A 19406-nucleotide genomic window follows, 5' to 3' on the forward strand; every position below is an offset into this window, starting at 1 on the left:
GAGAGCTCGTCCTGGTAAGGACTCTGTTCCTATCAGGTCAGGACACATCATCAAGCTTGTAGGTGTAGCAACGGAGGTCATCAGGAAGGTGGTGGCTTTGGGATAATCAATGTATTTTTTTATCAAGCTCTGTTGAATAATATAATAAAGATGGATGTGTGCATCTTTATATGCATAGGCGAGGGGTTTCAACCTCCTTTTCGGAAGAAAAAAATGTCATTTAAGGATCAACCATACATTTGACACCAAACTATAGCAATTAGAAAAGGAGGAAAGAAAACTTCAAAAATTATAAATTTCTAATACATCTCTAGCTGATTCTAAATCGATGAAACGGGCTACTTTGATGGGCCGCAACCTCTTGGCCATGCTGTATGGACGAGAAAATATTTAAATGGTAAACATGGCTGTTCCATATGTGCACCGTACTGGGAAGAACCAACGACGAAAGTGATATAGTTCTCCAGCAATCTTACGAAATAGCTGACATTCCCATGTTGATGCAAACATCGACCATGGACATTCCTAATATGGCTCCGCACTGTAGATGCACAAGAGCAATATGCTACCCAACATGTTCAAACAGAATGATAATAATTGGAATATGGTCTAGAAAGTACCACGGTGAAGATGTTAGCATGCCCAGACGTGAGCAAATGGATTGCATTTTACTCATTTTCCAAACACCTTCAGTGCTAGTGCATAAACATCTTTCTTCTTTGCTGATGTAGCTTCGGCCACCAATTTCACCGCCTATAATTGATAACAGTAGTTCAGAAGAAAAGAAATAAGATGATCGCATGATCATTATCTTGTAAGATACTCCCTCCGTCCCATAATATAAGAGCGTTTTTGACACTATGCAGGCAAAACTGCAAATCCCAAAACTTTCTTGGAAGCTTGAAATGTATCAAGGAATTGAGTGGAATATGCACCGTTGAAAGAGCATGCCCTTTTGCCATCAATTCTCTGAGTTCATGCTCAAGAAAATCATCAGAAGGTGTTTCATCAATTGAAATTGAGCTCCCATCTATGAGGATGGTGATTTCTCCCTTTGGCTGTCGAGTTGCAAAGGCTTCATTTGCTTCGCCTAGGGTTCCTCGCCAAAACTGCAAGATTTATATAAAGCTCAGGACTGCAAACTAAAAAAAATACCAAAATTTTAAATTTACATGGAATGGCACGAACCTGTATTTGGGGAAAGTGAGATTATTTGCAATTTATTCTTTTCCCAACTTAAATAAATATACACGTGATTTAAACACTACAAGATGGGTCACACCGCTCTATATAGGTATACCACACTTCACAGAACCAATATTTATGAGTGCACACGTATTAACCCGTTTAGCAAATGAGGGCGCCCACGCAAAGGGATCAGACATCGGAGTTCAGATGGTAGGGGGCAGCCCTGTGCACGTAGCTCCCGCTTGCGCATGGTCCACGAAGGGTCCGACCACTTTGGGTCTATTGTATGCAGCCTTTCCCTACATTTCTGCAAGAGGCTGTTTCCAGGACTCGAACCCGTGACCTCATGGTCACAAGGCAACAGCTTTACCGCTGCGCCAAGGCTCCCTTTCATCGGAGTTCAGATGGTAAAAAAAAATCAGTATAAGTGTACAAGTCAAAGTACTCCCTCCGTTCCCAAATATATGTCTTTCTAGAGATTCCAACAAGTGACTACATCCGGAGCAAAATGAATGAATCTACACTCTAAAATATGTCCACATACATCCGTATGTTGTAGTCCATTTGAAATGTCTAGACCCTGTTTGTTTGGTCTTTTGCTTCTGCTTTTGCAGCTTTTTCACTTTGGCCAAAAAGCCATAAAAGCTCCTAAATAGGTGCTTTTGGAGCTTTTATGGTCATAAAAGCTCCAAACAAACAGGGCCTAAAAAGACTTATATTTAGGAACGGAGGGAGTATAAAGAAGCAGCTGATCAGGTGGCTCCTGGCAGCACATTCAGTAATGTAGCTTTCTAAATCAAAGCACATCAAGTCAAAAATGTCTGTCTACAGTGGATGTGATGTTGTAACCATCCACCGGAATTCATTGAAGATTGTACAACAAGAAAGACAATATAGGATATTGACAAATAATAAAGAAAAGGACAATGTAGGAAATAAGAGAATGGATAGGTTACACAGGAGGTGATTGCAGGACTACCTCTTCATGCAATTTGGTAATCTCCCTTGCAATAACACATGACCTGTACCTCAACACAAATGAAAACAAAACAAGGTCAACATATCTGAAAGAAGACTTGCACACACTAATACCACAACTGTAAATATTTTGTACTTAAATATGAACGAAGCTGCTCGTACAGTGATTACTATTTTTTGTCTAGAGGAAAAAAGGGATTATTGGCTTCAATACCAATAATCATATTCGACATGTGTGTGACATCGCAACAGAGAGATGTGGTACTACTGTGGTTTGCATGCTTCCACTTGCCATTTTGTATTAAAAATATTTGTAGATCATGCAACAACATGCAGGTGTGAAAATATCTGTTACCTTGAATTGCCAAAAGATGAAGCAGCATCAAGAAGAAACTGATGAATTCCATGAGGAGGAACATAGAATATTTGTGTCACAGCCTCACGAGCAGATACCTCAAGCCTGGCTTTTCTTGATCGACCATGCTTTGGTAAGAAACCCACTAGAAATAAAAATTAGTACTGGATCGAAAGAATGAAGGACAGGCCTAGCGCAGTGGTGTAGTACTCCCCACTTGTGCCAAGAGGTCCTGGGGTCGACGCAGCCTCTCTGCATTGCACTGCGCAGGGGTAAGGCTTGCCTCGTATAATCCTTTCCCAGACCCCACTTGGTGTGGGAGCTTCTAGTACTGGGTCTATCCTTTTTACTGAATCGAAAGAATGATTACGATTGATAAATGAAGAGTACAGTATTGGCGTATTTTACCAAATGTGAATTCCTCTGTTGGCAAACCCGATGCAGAAAGAGCGGCAATTGCTGCAGAAGGCCCAGGAATGGGAATAACAGGGATTTTTTCAGTCGCGCATAGTCTAGCCTGTGACCAACGGTACAGCATGCTTAATATCTCACACATAATGGAACACCATGAGACCTAAAAACAAGTTCTGATGTTGTTCATTGCTAATGAATTTATCTCGTACCAAATGAGCAAGTCATCAACTAACCAATAGCATGTATACCATTCTATTTACGGTACTGTTACGTGAAGTGACTGTCAGATCATTATTCTTTGCTTCGTCACTGAAAGATGCAGGTTGAAAAATTAAATAGAGCAAACTGATTTACCAGCTCCATGCCAGGGTCACTGATGCCTGGAGTACCAGCGTCACTAATCACTGCAATTGCTTCCCCTTCATGGAGCCTCTTTAAGATAATGGGCTCTCTCTCGCGTTCGTTGAACTTATGGAAGCTGGGCTGCAAACTTAGATTTTAAGTTCCAAGTTCGACTGTAGACAATCACAGCCATGTCGAAGGTGCAGCTACTGGCAGCTCTGGCATGACAAAGCTAGGTATGAAATTAACTCACAAGAGGTGTTTTGATGTTGTAATGCTGAAGTAACTTTCCAGAATGCCTTGTGTCTTCAGAGAGTATCACATGAGCACATTTCAGAACACGTAATGCCCTGCAAAAATAATCATCAGCTTATTATAGGAGTATGCATCAGGAGATGGATGAGCTTTTGCTTTGGAGAGGGGACAATAGTCAACCAGATCAATGGATATATAGACTGAACTCTGGCCGATTCATTCCTGCTAATTATACAAATTCCTTTTTAATGGGGTTCAGATGGACAGCGTCTTTTCTATGCTTTGGAAATGCCAATGCATCCGCAAGCAGAAGTTGTTGCCTGGTTGTTGTTAAACAACCGTTTGAACACTATAGATATGATGCTTAGGAAACACTGAGCTTGACTCTGGCCCAAATTGTGTGCTATGTTCTTCTAACCAGTTGGAAACAAGAGATCGTCTATTCTTTGAATGTAGTTTTGCCTCTCGATGCTGGTTTATTGCTGGAGTTACTTGGATTTCTGCTAGCACTATGGTTCAATCCTTTGAAAAGACTAAAACTGGTTTTTCTGGTCTGCTTCATGGAGATTATTGTTGCTGCTGCTTAGAACATTTGGAGGTCAAGAAAAACTCCTATATTACAGCAGAAAAGACCTCAGGTCTCATTCTTGGAAAGCCTAATTCCTTTTGGAAAATTATTATTTTTGACCAAGCTGTTCAATGGGGAGAATGAGAGCTCTACCATTGAACTGGACGACTCCTTTGATGATACCAGCAGGCGTTTTGTGCGGTGAATCCAGGAGTCTGAGGTCAAAGAAGCTTTAAAAAGGATGAAAGGAGGCAAGGCGATGGGGCCCGATTATATCCCCACTGAGGGTGGAGAGGCCTCGGTGATAGAGGCAAGGTGTCCCGTCTTTCGATGAGATGATGGATATTGCTTTGGTGGAAGTCGACTTTGACGATCCGACTACGAACGTGCGAGGACGTCGCGCCTTAGCAATCGCTAAACCAACTCCGAGAGGTTATTGACCACGCCGGAGCACGATCAACCTAACCACGAGGGTCTGTTTCCTGCGAGCAAACGAAGAACAAGCAAGAAACTAAGATTGCAATCTGGATATTGCGAATATAAGATGAAAGCTTTATTGATCAAGGTGGGGTTCTGTGACGCCTTTGTCTGGTCGTTGAACACAAACGAAGTACGCGAAGTTGCAGCTATGGCGAACTTTTAATCTAAACAAAACCCAAAGTCTAAACGGTGCCCTAAGGGCTGTATATATGGAGGAAGAGAGGGGGAATTTCGTGGCCCTTGGTGGAGGGGTCCGAAATCAACCCTATCTCTTGTTTCCCCACACATACGGACTCTAAAAATAGCCTATACCTATGTATTTCGAAATTACATGGGCCTGGCCCAATAAAAAGGTGACGCAGCACCTATAATAGCCTCGGGACGAAATTTATGAAGTGGCATCTTGTATAATTCGTCCAAGGCTTCATGCACCCATTATGGTGGCTTCAAAGTCCTGAAATCATCACTTGTAACTCCGTTCTTGTTCCCCTTGCGCATGGCATCATCTCCATGCTTGTTCTTGCTCCAATGTTCATCCTTCTCCAAGCTAGGCCCTTCATTTGTAAGCAAAACAAATGTATCCAATTTAGGCAGCATCATATTCTCATGAACATTAGAATCATTACCAAGAAACGAAAGTACCTGATAATTTAATTGGCGTGCGCGAGCTCTAGTAATTGGTCCCGTATATGTAGCAGTAGGGGTTGTGGGTGTAACAATGGTATTGATGTCCTCATCATCCTCCCCTTCTTGAAATGAAGTCGTCCTCGACGGAAACTCATCTTCCTCACCCAAATAAGGCTTCAAATCTACAATGTTAAAAGTGGGACTAACCCCAAAATCTGCAGGCAGCTCAAGTTTATATGCATTATCATTTATTTTCTCTAACACCTTAAAGGGACCATCAGCACGTGGCATTAGCTTTGATTTGCGCAAATCAGGAAATCTATCCTTACGCAAATGTAACCAAACAAGATCTCCAGGTGCAAACACAACATGTTTTAAGTTTATATTTAGCATTCATACGCTCAATGTTTTCCTTAGTTAACTCATGCATTTTTAAAATCAATTCAGCACGTTGTTTAGCATCAAAATTAACCTTCTCCGAAGATGGAAGAGGCAACAAATCAATAGGTGCACGAGGTAGGAAACCATACACAACTTCAAAAGGGCACATCTTAGTAGTAGAATGCAATGAACGATTATAAGCAAATTCAATATGAGGCAAGCATTCCTCCCACATTTTCTTATTATTCTTCAAAACAGCCCTAAGCATAGTAGACAACGTTCTATTGACTACTTCAGTTTGTCCATCAGTTTGGGGGTGACAAGTAGTGTCACAGCCCTAGAGCTTGCTTGTAACTAGTGGCATTGCATCCATGCATCATGTCTAAATTTCTTTAAATTTGAATTGGGGAATTGGAGAGCCTCAGAAATCATTTAAAAAAAAGATGATCAACATTAAAAATTGCTTCAAATGTTTCCAAGGAAATGTTCCTTTTCAGCTTTGAAAAATATTGGCAAGAATAAAATGCAAACCAATATTTTTGGAGTGACTGAAACATTTATTTTGGGCCTTTGAATTAATTCAATAACTATTTGCATTGGATATATATTTGATATATAAATAATATATGTCCAATAATACTGGAACATTTTATGTGGTTTGGTATATTTTAGTCCTAGCCACATAACTATTTTCAGGATTTTATAAAATGGTTTAGTATTTTACTAAACTAAAACAACACAGAACAATATTAAAAAAAAACAGAAATAGGAAAAGCAGAGAGGAGAGAAATCTTACCTGGCGCTCACCTGGTAGCCCAGCCGGCCCAGCTCCTGTGCAGCCAGCCCATCTGAGCCTCCCCTGTCGTCTTCCTCCCTGCCAGGAGGACAGGCACGCGCCCGGCGCGCGCGGCCACGCGCCCCGGCCACCTCCTCCCTGCCTGGCTGCCTCCTCCTCCCCCTGGACGTCTCCCGCAATGCCACGGAGACGCCCTCGACCCCCTCGACCGCTATCCCTTCTCTCTGCTCGCTCTAGCTCTCTCCCTCTCTCGATTTGGAGCACCACCGAGAGCCACCGGAGGGCGCCGCCGTCGCATCCATAGCCACCGGCCACCCCTCGCCCTTCCGCTGAGCTCAGGAGCTCCGCCTCGACCCTCTCTTCCTCCCCACCGATCCACGGCCCTCCGGAAGCCTTGCAACGTCGCCGCCATCGTCGTCTTCATCGTCGGCCGCCGCGGATCTCCATCGTCGACCCGTCGCCGTCCGAGCTTCCCCGAACACGCCGAGGCCACCACTGCACTCCACGTGAGCTCCTGATCATCCTCCCCCTCTCCGTTTTCTCTCTAGCATGCCGTAGCCGCCGCGCCTCTCTCCCCCCGACAGCACACCGCCGCACGAGCTCATCGCCGACGAGGCTCCGGTGGCCATTTGGTCCTGTGCGTGCCTCCGTTGGGTTCGTGAGCTCTCATAGAACGCGTAGGTGCTAACCGTAGATCCTCCCGTGCACGGTGTCGTCGTTTTCATCGGCGCCCGAACTTCGGCCGCCGCCACAACCTCGCTTCCGGCGAACTCCGTCCACCCTGCACCCTTCCGTTGGTTCCCCTGAATGCGCGCGGCCACGGGCCACCTCCTGGTGCCCTTGGCGCGTCGATCCGTCGTCCCTGGCGCAACTCCGGCGAGCCACCGCCGCTCTGGGTCGTCGCCGTCGTCCAACCGCCGGCGAATCCGATGTGGCCGTCGTTAGCGGCTAACCCCCCCTCACTAACCAACCCCCTAGGCCACTGACTCATGGGCCCCACGCCCCTAATTAATCACAGCTTAACTCCTGTTTAGTTTAAAATTAATCATAGTGGCCCCACGCGTCGGCGTTGACCTCGCTGACGTGGCCTTTGACCGGCCCCACATGTCAGTGACTATGCCAGCGGTGTGTCACTGACCAGTGGGCCCCCTGGTCAAGTTTGACCCGGACCAGCCCCTGTTGACTCTGCTGAGGTCAGCATGACGCCATGCTGACGCAATATTCCTTTTCTGGAATTTAGTTTATTTTATAAATAATCAGGAAAATTCCAGAAATAGCTAAAACTTCAATAAATCACAGAAAATTAACCGTAACTCCAAATTAAATAATTTATATATGAAAAATGATCAGAAAAATCCAATCTATCCATCTGTAATATTTTCATGCATGTTAGAACAACTTATAGCTGCTGTTTAGCACAAATCATATAAATGGCATTTAAATAACCACATGTGGAGTTTGAATTTGAATCTTGGATTCAAACCAACTTCATTTAATCTGGTTTAGTTGCATCAGCACAAATCACATCATATTGCCATGTCACATTCATGCATCATATTGTCGCATTGCATTGATTGTGTTCTTCCTTGTTTGCCGGTAATTGTCCCCTCTCGATAGACGTGTACCGGCGATGTGATCGATGACACCGATGAAGAGCTATATTACCTTCAGAAGTGCCAGGCAAGCAAAACCCCCTTGTTCATTCCGATACAATCCTACTCTCTCGCCCTGCTCTCTTTTACTGCATTAGGACAACAACGAGTCATTTGTTACTTGCTGCGGTAGCTGAACCCCTTTATCCTCTGCATGACCTGTCATTGCCACAGTAAATAGATGAAACCCACTAGTATGAGTAGGAGTTGTTTGAGCCCTGTTGTGCCTACTCATTCATGTTTGTTTGTCATGCCTGCTACTGCTTAGAGTTGAGTCAGGTCTGATTCATCGGCGATGAATCAGAGGTGTGTGAACATGTCCTACTGTGTGTGAGCTAAGTGTGTGAACACGATTTGGTAAAAGGTAACGGTGAGAGGCCATGTAGGAGTACATGGTGGGTTGTCTCATTGAAGCCGTCCTTAGGAACTGAGTTCTGTGTTTGTGATCCATGATTCAGCTACTACCATACATTGGGCCCTGAAATATGACCTCGCTCGACTTCTTATTCACCCAAGTCCTCTGTCCAGGAGTTGCAAGTAGTTTCTGGTGTTTGTAGTATGCTGGAGGCCGTGGGCAGTGCTGACCGGAGGGGTGGGCTGTGATGCGGTAGGCACGTGGCCGGGTATACCGGGCGCCCGTTTGGTGTCACGGAATCCTGCACACATCGTTTGGGGCTGTGAGCGAAACTCAGGCCGGATCTCCTCATGGATGGAACCCGAATAGGCGATAAACCTGGACTAGAGACTCGAGTGTTTAGGTAGGTCGTGGTCTACACCCACGTCGGCTTTCGCTTGAAGTCTGCCGAGCACATGTCGTGTGCAGACGCTAAGTGGTGGAAACATGTATGAAGAAGTACACCCCTGCAGGGTTAACATTATCTATTCGAATAGCCGTGTCTGCGGAAAAGGACTTCTGGGTTGCCTGTACAGTTCATAGACAAGTGAAAGTGGATACTTTAAAATGCGCAAGATAAACGTGAGTGCTATGGATGGCATTCTCGTAGGGAGACGGGAGCGAATCCATAGTGGTGTATTGATATGGTGAATATGTGAACTCGTGTGCGCCACCTCAAAAGAGTTGCTTGCAGTCGTAGTTTAGGATAGCCACCGAGTCAAAGCTGACTTGCTGCAGTTAAACTCCACCACCCCCTTTGTTGATAATGATGCATATGTAGTTAGTTCTGATGTAAGTCTTGCTGGGTACATTTATACTCACGTTGCTTAATTTATGTTTTTGCAGAGAGACTTCAGTCTCGCTAGTAGTACCTCGTGGACTTCGACGTTTAGCTTGTTACCTCAGCTACAATCTTGTGCCTCGGCAGGATCTGATAGATAGTCAGGCTTCTCAGCCTTTTTCATTTATAGATGTCTGTACTCAGACATGATAGCTTTCGCCTGTACCTTGATTTGTATGCTCTGAATGTTGGGTCATGAGACCCATGTTTGTAATATCTCGCTCCTCGGAGCCTATTGAATATATTACCTGAGTCGTAGAGTCATGTTGTGATGCCATGTTGTATTTGCATATATCGAGCATATTGTGTGTATGTTATTGAAATGCTTGGTATGTGTGGGATCTGACTATCTAGTTGTTTATCCTTAGTAGCCTCTCTTACCGGGAAATTTCTCCTAGTGTTTCCAGTGAGCCATGGTAGCTTGCTACTGCTCCGGAACACTTAGGCTGGCCGGCATGTGTCCTTCTTCGTTCCTGTGTCTGTCCCCTCGGGGAAATGTCACGCATTGAGTACCGGAGCCCTGTTAGCCCGCTACAGCCCGGTTTACCGGAGTCCTGCTAGCCCAGTGCTACAGCCCGGACCCACTTGCTGATGACCGACACGTTCGATGCTGGGTCATGGATGCCTGTCCCTGTAAGTCTGTGCCACTTTGGGTTTACGACTAGCCATGTCAGCCCGGGCTCCTTATCATATGGATGCTAGCGACACTGTCATATACGTGTGCCAAAAGGCGCAAACGGTCCCGGGCAAAGGTAAGGCGACACCCGTGGGAATACCGTGCGTGAGGCCGCAAAGTGATATGAGGTGTTACATGCTAGATCGATGTGGCATTGAGTCGGGGTCCTGACACCTTTGGTATCAGAGCTTGACTGCCTGTAGGATTACCAAGCCAAACTGGTCGAAGTTGAGTCTAGAAATTCTTTAGTTATATAAGGGAATTGATTGTGGGATGGAACGTAAGGCTCTTTTTACTCCTTATACCTTATGCCTTCTGATCTGAGTCATCCTATCTTTCCTACGGGGTTAAGGAACTAGGCTTTCTCCTCTTTCTATCAGGATCACGTGTTACTAATCCGTAGACTTATAGATTGTTGGATTTAAGTCTCAGTTCAGTTTCTACTATTTCTGTATGTTAACTGTTGATCTCCAAACCTTGATATTGTGCTTCTGAGTGGTTATGCCACCCTTTTGTGAATGTCTCAAATCTTTTCTGAGCATTTACAGCCGTTATGCTGTCCGACTCATCCCAGCTTTCTAAATAGTCTGAAGCAATTTGCAAATTCCTTCCTCCCGTTTCGATGTTCCTTTGGGCCAGATTAACCACACTAATCGGTGAGTTGAGGTACTTTATTGCCTTGACATATATGTTGGAGCTGGTATTATGACCCTAGGTGTCTTAGGGGATCATCTAGTAATTTAGCCATGATTTGTGTCCCAGTGTGATGATTCTGGCCTTTATCCTCGAAAGCATCCCGTGATGCCACTTAGTAGTAGGTATTCTACTCCTGGGTTTTGAACCCGAGATTCACCCTACTTGCTTCATGTTGATAGTTTTGCTCGTTCCTTTAGGTTATTAGTAACCTTTGCATTAGTCCTTGATGTTCGTGGTATTTCCTTCTTCCAAATACTATGAACCGTTTATGGCAGATGTTCCTCGCTGATCGAAAGATCACAATCAGAGTGCTCTCGATGGGTTCTCGATTCTATATTGTGACTCTGCCAGTTCTACCTTTCTGCATGGGTTATCCGGAAGAAATATGTTGAATTCGTTCGACATGCTAGTCCATGCATCCACAACTCGGAAAATCATATGTTCCTTTGAGTTGTCCCTCTTTAGTTGTTTTCTGGCCCTCGTCTATCAATTGATAGTCAAGAGTATGCGTGCGATCGTTCATCGATACCTATTACTCTTGTGGTCCGTCAAGCCATTCTATTCCGGAATGACTAGGAGAAATGAACTCCAGTACCTCGTCCATATCTAGGATTGGGTCAAAGTAGTCATACTCCGCAGACCAAAATGCCAATCCAACTTTTGTTCTGTTCTACCTTGAAGTGTTACCCTCTTTATGTCAGGATTGTCATGAGAATTGCACCACCTCTTATGAATTCTTGACGCAGTAATACTTCTTGCCATCATTGTTCATTCCTCGGTTTCCGTGTTATTGTAACCGGAATGCCGACAAGTGTACTGTGATGTGCGAAATCAATACTCCTAGCAACTCCGTTGCTTGGTAGTTAATGGACAATACTCTCATTCTTAGCGTGCTGGTTATTGAATTATCATTCTAAGTCTGATCGTGCTACCTAGTCCTTATCTCTGGTGCACACTTCGATCAATGAGTTAGGATTGTGCCAATCCCTCGCTCATTCGATCATCTCGTTTTTCCATGAAAAACAGGATTGTTCCCAGGCTTAATAACATACCGGTGGTTCATGATATTCTGAATTTCTTCTCGGAAGTATCACCGGGTTGTCGCCTGACCGCTATGTTGATCTCGTGATCGAGTTGGTTTATTCCTGTAAACCATCATTTCTCCAAGAATCCGTGTTGGATACCCCTGAGCTAGTTGGTTAAGCTAAACAACAACTTGGAGAGCTGGAAGATAAAGGCTTCTCCGACTTAGTTCATATTAAGGGATATCTTGTATGTATGTTGAAGAAAGATGATGTCTTCATCGATTGGTCCCTGTGATTAGTTGTTGGACCTATTATCTTGTTAAAACTTGATTTGAGTGTGGGCTATTCTCAAATCAAATCAGAACCAACGATGTTCGTAATGTTGTCTTACTCGTGGTTGACTCCTCGAGCATACACCATTATATCTTATGGGTCTGACCAATGCTATCACCTGTGCACATAATTAGGGAATTCCATCTTCATGGAAATCTCGATGAATTGTTGTTGAGCCCATCAACATCATTTCATCTTCTCCAAGATCTTGTTGGACATTAAGCTAGTGTTGGAAACTTTTGAAGCATTTTCTTCATGCTAGCTCATGAAGTATTTGTTCGGATGTAAGAAGTGACTTCCTCTAGTTCATGTGCATTGGATGCAAGTTGCCGCCGTGGACTCGAGAAAGTCAATGTTGTTTCCTTTGGAATCATCCCAAATCAGTCATGCATACGTGCGAAGTATTCTGTGGTCTGGAGACTTGCAACCTTCATTCCATATGTGTTCCGAGCACACCAAGCCACTGATTGATTTGTTCAAGGAGAAGAAGTTCCTTCATAAGAGCTAGTCATATGACTTATGCAAGGACTTCGTTATCCACGGTGATGGTTCCCAACCAGAACTCGGTAGTGTTTTATTGTAGGACTACCACGTGGTCATGCTTGTCTAGGACAGCGTGTTCACATGTGTGTAGCAGAACCAGCTCATGTTTTGGAGTTTGCTATCGTAGTTCATTTCCCGAGAATCTCGCAACGTCATCTCGTCGATTTGTGTTGCAAACTTTCATTTTCTTCCTAGACTCGATGAGTCTGGAATATCCTGACACCAACCAGATCTGAATCTCAGGCAGATATGATGGTTGGAACATTTCCCAAGAACTATAATATTGGTCCCTCGATAACCAGTAAGGTGAATGTCGTGGCCAACACACCCAGCCGGAAGACCCATTATTGTAGTATCTTGATTGGAGAAGTTGGCCACCTCCCCATAAGGATCTCGTAGAACTTATTCTAGTAGTTGTTCCTTATGGATTTTTGTGTTTCCGAAGTCCGACCCTTACTTGATGTTCCAGATACCAGACCATTTCAATAAATGGATTGTGCTAGCACATCAAGGAGAACATTAGAAGCGGAGTGCTAAATGTTTCTCGGTCGATCATCCAGATTTTATTTCCTTGGCCCCGCCAAGGGTGAAATCTGAGAAAGTGTTATCCTCCTTTGCTTCTGCATCTTCCACCGGTATTCATCATGGTAGTATGATGTGTTGCCAGGATCCTTGACACGGATATTGGTAAAACCTGGTGAATATGGAAATGCTCAAGTTCTTGAGAGGACGCACAAGCACTAGGTATTATCGCCGGCACTAACTGGGATTGCTCCTAGTCTCTTCGGTTATGCTATAACCACTCCAACAGTGGAATCACTCTCTACTGCTGAGCTCCTCCCCAGTTACCAGAAACATTCCCAGCATTTGCATTTTGTCCCCAGCTTGCACCGCCAATGTGCCATTCTACCATGGGTCTCTTCCATTTCCGGTGGTAAGCAAATTCATCCATTACGTTGTCTTCAACAAGGTAATCCACATCATCCAAGTCCGAGTATGCCATTCTACCGACCCCGTCCAAACGATCGCTCGAGAATTGCCTTAGGCTGGTTTAAAGAGTTTCAACGATCTCTGAATCAAAGGTAATTCTTTTTGCCACTTAAGGGGATATATCTACGAGTCACCATCCCTAAGGTGCCTCGTTGTGGTATCATGGCAACTCAACTCCTCGCTGCTGTAACGCCCCGGTAGTTAAGCTACAGTAACCCTCCGGAAATGATGCCACATCACCTCGGTTAGTGTTGATAATCTCACGTTAGTTCAAAACCGGTTCGAATTCAAACTCAAAATCAAGCAAACAATAAAAGTTTTTAAATATTAAAACTAAAAATGTTCGGAGTGACCCAAATAATGCATAGGTAATTATGGTAAAGAAACCACACTTTTATAAAATGGTTAAGTAAACTAAAATGAGTAAAACAGTAGCTAAAACAATTAAATAAATGCCTTTTTCTTTTATAAAATATTAAACTATTTAGTTCAGGGGTAAAACTTTTTAAGACAGTAGTTGGAATTGTAACTCCATTTTAGGTGTGGGTTTTATTTTTGTAAAACTATAAAGTATTAAATAAATAAAAACAAACAGAAAAGACAGGGGGGGGGAAATAAAACAGAAATAAGAAGAAACCCCCCAGGCTAGCTGGGCCTCAGCCCAGCCAGTGGCCTGCCAGGCCGGCCCACTCCCTCCCCTGGCCTATAACCCCCTAGGGGCACCGAACCCTAGCACTCTACCCATCTCTCCCCTCGCTCCCCTCCTGGCGCCGCCACCCTCCCACGACCGCACAAACCCCCCCACCCCCCGATCCCCCTCTGCCTCTCCCCTCGACCGGGATCGGGATCGGGGCTCGACCCCGACCGCGCCCCGCCGATGTCGCCGTTGCCGCCTGTAGATCCCGCGCCCCACCACCGAGCTTCATCGTCGGATCCGCCGGCTCGCATCCCCGTCCTCCTCCCCAACGGCCTTCATCGACCCTCATCGCTCGCCGGACCGCCCCGACCCCATCACAGCCGTCACCGGAGGCCTCCTCGTCCCCCACGCCGGCTTCCCCAAGCCTCGATGAACGGACCCCTGCAACGCTGGTGAGGCATGTGGCCTCCTATTTCCTCTTTGTGCCTGCTCCTGCACGTCTCCCCGTTGCCAGTCATGCACCGTCAGCCACCACACGCGATGTCTGTGCCTGCCGGCGCCGTCCTGCGTCCGCGCCTCGTGCCCCTACCCCCTGCATCCACTAGTCCCGCTCGCCGGTCGACCGCGCCACCCCCGCTCGACGTCACTGGCCACCGCACCTGCCTCCGCTGCATACCCGCAACCCCTCTGCCGTCTTGGTCACCGCGAGCATCCCGCGCTCGCATCCGCCTAGGGCTGTGCCCCCTGCTCCTCGGTCCACTCACTGCCGCCGTCGGTAGCAGCCCTTGCGCCCCCCCCCCCCTGCGCCACGCTGCCGTCGCCGCCGGCTAGTTCCCGTGGCTGTGGCCGCCCGTTGCAGTGGCCGGCGACGCCTCGCCGTTCCCCAGTTGGCCTGGGCGGGCGCCCATTCGGGCTGGCGCCCGTCGCCTGCACGCCCAAACCCGATAGGCCCCTAGGGGCCTATGACAAGGGGGGCCCGCCCCAGAACGTTTTGATTAAAAAAAAAGAAGAAGAAAAGAATTAAAAAATAATAATAATAATAACAATAAAATTAATTAATTAATTAAGGAATTAATTAAGTTAATTAATTATAATTAGATTAACCTAATGGCTAATTAACCTAATTAACTACTGTTAATTAAACTAAACTAGGGTAATTAGTTAACAGTCACTGACGAACGGGACCCACATGTCAGGTTGACCAAGTCAACCCTGTTGACTGCTGACGTCAGCATGACATCATGCTGACGTCATAAATTCATTTTCGAATTAAATAAATAATTAATTAAATTCCAGAAATTAATAAAATCTTTAAAAAAATCATATCTTTTAATCAGTAACTCGGATTAAAATATTTTCAACATGAAAGTTGCTCAGAACGACGAGACGAATTCGGATACGCAGTCCGTTCGTCCGCCACACCCCCCTAACCTATCGAACCCGCAACTTTCCCCCTCCGGCTCCTCTGCCCGAAAACACGAAACACCGGGAATACTTTCCCGGATGTTTTCCCCCCCTTCACCGGTATCACCTACTACCGCGTTAGGGCACACCGAACACCGCGTATTGCCTTGTTATATTTTGTGATGCTTTGTTTGCTCTGTATTCATTATTTCTTCCCCCTCTTCTCTCCGGTAGACTACGAGACCGACGCTGCTGCTGACCAGTTCGACTACGTCATCGACGACCCCTCCTTGTCTGAGCAACCAGGCAAGCCCCCCCCCTTGATCACCAGATATCGCCTATTCTCCTCTATACTGCTTGCATTAGAGTAGTGTAGCATGTTACTGCTTTCGTTAATCCTATTCTGATGCATAGCCTGACATTGTCGCTACATCTGTTGATACCTTACCTGCAATCCTATATGCTTAGTATAGGATGCTAGTTTATCATCATTGGCCCTACATTCTTGTCAGTCTGCCTTGCTATACTATCGGGCCGTGATCACTTGGGAGGTGATCACGGGTATATACTATACATACATACATACTATACAGATGGTGACTAAAGTCGGGTCAGCTCATTGAGTACCCGCAAGTGATTCTGACGAGGGGGCTGAAAGGACAGGTGGCTCCATCCCGGTAGAGGTGGGCCTGGGTTCCCGACGGCCCTCGACTGTTACTTTGTGGCGGAGCGACAGGGCAGGTTGAGACCACCTAGGAGACAGGTGGGCCTGGCCCTGTTCGGCATTCGCGGATACTTAACACGCTTAACGAGATCTTGGTATTTGATCTGAGTCTGGCTACGAGCCTATACGCACTAACCATCTACGTGGGAGTAGTTATGGGTATCCCGACGTCGTGGTATCAGCCGAAGCACTTCAGACGTCAGCGACGGAGCGGCGCGCGCCGGATTGGAACGTAAGCCTGCTCTTGTATTAAGGGGGCTAGTTCCGCTTTCGGCCGCGTACGCAACGTGCAGGTGTGCTATGGGCGATGGGCCCAGACCCCTGTGCGCTTAGGTTTAGACCGGCGTGCTGGCCTCTCTGTTTTGCCTAGGTGGGGCTGCGACGTGTTGATCTTCCGAGGCCGGGCATGACCCAGGAAAGTGTGTCCGGCCAAATGGGATCGAGCGTGTTGGGCTATGTGGTGCACCCCTGCAGGGAAGTTAATCTATTCGAATAGCCGTGATCTTCGGTAACAGGACGACTTGGAGTTGTACCTTGACCTTATGACAACTAGAACCGGATACTTAATAAAACACACCCTTCCAAGTTCCACAGACAACCCGGTGATCGCTTTTCCGCAGGGCGACGAGGAGAGGATCGCCGGGTAGGATTATGCTATGCGATGCTACTGGAGATGATATTGGAGCTTCTACCATGGAGATGCTACTTGGAGGACTTCATTCTACTCTCTTCTACATGCTGCAAGACGGAGGCTGCCAGAAGCGTAGTCTTCGATAGGACTAGCTATCCCCCTCTTATTCTGGCATTCTGCAGTTCAGTCCACTGATATGGCCTCCTTACACATATACCCATGCATATGTAGTGTAGCTCCTTGCTTGCGAGTACTTTGGATGAGTACTCACGGTTGCTTTCTCCCCCCTTTTTCCCCCTTTCCTTTCTTTCTGGTTGTCGCAACCAGATGCTGGAGTCCAGGAGCCAGACGCCACCGTCGACGACGACCCCTACTACACCGGAGGTGCCTACTACTACGTGCAGCCCGCTGACGACGACCAGGAGTAGTTAGGAGGATCCCAGGCAGGAGGCCTGCGCCTCTTTCGATCTGTATCCCAGTTTGTGCTAGCCTTCTTAAGGCAAACTTGTTTAACTTATGTCTGTACTCAGATATTGTTGCTTCCGCTGACTCGTCTATGATCGAGCACTTGTATTCGAGCCCTCGAGGCCCCTGGCTTGTATTATGATGCTTGTATGACTTATTTATGTTTAGAGTTGTGTTGTGATATCTTCCCGTGAGTCCCTGATCTTGATCGTACACATTTGCGTGCATGATTAGTGTACGATTGAATCGGGGGCGTCACAAGTTGGTATCAGAGCCGACTGCCTGTAGGAATCCCCCTTCCAACTCCTCGGCCGAAGTCGAGTCTAGCCATTGCAAAACTTTTACTAACTTGGCTGTGTGCCTTACGGGCCCACGTCGCCATTGGGTGGTATTAGGATCTTTTATTCCTCGACCTATACTCTGGGACTCTTATTTCTCTTCTATTCGGGTTAAATGATTTTGCTAAATCTAACATTAGGATCTCGTTATCACTTTCACCCGGAGAGCCCCTTATTAATGATGATCGTCTGCGGCACGTGAAGACCCTGAAGATACTCTCCGTTGATAACCCGAGAACTTATGTTCATCGCATTTGCAATTCCCCTTCCACCGTCAACCCTTATGGATAACTACTTGCAGTTGTTGTTCTTACATTCATCCCCAGTTGGTCTTGTTATTACCAGATACCTCGAAACATTCGTTGTTGTCTCGATAATCCTTTGAGCTTATCGCCTTGCTGTTCCTTGTCACCTGAATACCCCTATGGATAATTCTCGCACTTATCGAGTATCAGCTCATCCCCTAGTTGTTCATGTGTTTCACAATGGTCTTCGAAATACTATTTGATCCTCCAAAAATCCTTAATAGCTTATTGCTCTGCAATACTTGTCTGCTTGCATTATGGATGCTTTCCATATGTCTGGCAATATTCGTTAGTATCCTTAGGCATCGTCATTTTGATCCTATTGATTCAGCATGTGTGCGAATGCACACAATCATCTATCAACCCTTCTAAATTATCCTTCCGGCTCAGACATCATTTTTGAACATGAGCTGGTTCTCGACCAAACTATTTGTCGTCAATTGTGCCTCTGGTATATCCAACTTATCCATCCTTGATCAGAGCGACTGCTTCTGATCCTTTGTTTTGGAAATCGAAATTCCTTTATTATCTAAGCATCGAATCATTCCGATGTTCTATAATATGATGCCCATGCATTCTTCTTCCTCTGGTTGAGTACCGGTGCTCACCTCAGATCCCTTGTGGACCATCGGTTCCTTTGTTGGATTTTATCCGACAGTGTCCTTCATATTGAATAACCTTGAGAGCCTTTCCATGGGTATATAATGCCTTGGTAAATTGTATCCTCTGCTTTCTCAACCATGCTCTGCCTTCGAGCTTGAGTTAATTACTTCTAAAGATTCTGGTATATGATTCTAAGATGCCACGATGGGTCGAACCTATGCCTTCCTTGATATGTGTGAACTCGAAAGTTTTCACGAATAATACTCTTCTGGTGCTTCGCCAGATAAAATTTCAACACTGCAACTTCATCGAACGTGAGAAGTGAATGAAAACCTATGCATCGGAGAAGTGGGAGTCGACCTTGAACTTGTGTTCATGCCCATGGACACGATGTAGATCTTATCATTAGAGCTTCTCTTGAATTAATTATTCCCTTGGTATAAGTTTTTCTTATATCAGGGATCTGGCCTTTTGCATCCGTGGTTCCGACCATGTTTGTTCTTCTTTGATTCCATTTCTCGGACAAGTTAAACAATTGTCTTCTGTGGATCAATACACCAGACCAACCTTTACTTTGATCTTGTGTCGAGAATTACCCCCCTGGTATCTCGAGATTATCATGGAACTGCATAACTTTTTATGCGTTCTTCATCAAGTGCTACCTTCCCACTGATTCCAATTTTTCGCGGGCTCTGAGTTATTGAACACTCAAAGACACCGATAACTGAACCGAGTCCGCTCTACGGTTCAACAACTCTTCAGTAA

General features: G+C 45.7%; 1 protein-coding gene across 1 annotated transcript in view; it reads right to left on the reverse strand.

Annotated features, from left to right (window-relative positions):
- Positions 1 to 564: 564 nt before the first annotated feature.
- Positions 565 to 19406, reverse strand: part of LOC123089967 (ribosomal RNA small subunit methyltransferase I-like) — a 37739-nt gene continuing 18897 nt past the window's right edge. The window contains exons 3-9 of the mRNA XM_044511486.1: positions 3531 to 3627; positions 3290 to 3418; positions 2930 to 3038; positions 2522 to 2666; positions 2168 to 2210; positions 936 to 1109; positions 565 to 753 (exon numbers count right to left, since the gene is read on the reverse strand). Coding sequence (XP_044367421.1) covers positions 673 to 753; positions 936 to 1109; positions 2168 to 2210; positions 2522 to 2666; positions 2930 to 3038; positions 3290 to 3418; positions 3531 to 3627 — 778 coding nt within the window. The 3' untranslated portion in view covers positions 565 to 672. The remainder of the gene's footprint in view (positions 754 to 935; positions 1110 to 2167; positions 2211 to 2521; positions 2667 to 2929; positions 3039 to 3289; positions 3419 to 3530; positions 3628 to 19406) is intronic.

The sequence above is a fragment of the Triticum aestivum genome, chromosome 1B, assembly GCF_018294505.1.
Source record: "Triticum aestivum cultivar Chinese Spring chromosome 1B, IWGSC CS RefSeq v2.1, whole genome shotgun sequence".
In the NCBI taxonomy this organism is placed as follows: domain Eukaryota; kingdom Viridiplantae; phylum Streptophyta; class Magnoliopsida; order Poales; family Poaceae; genus Triticum; species Triticum aestivum.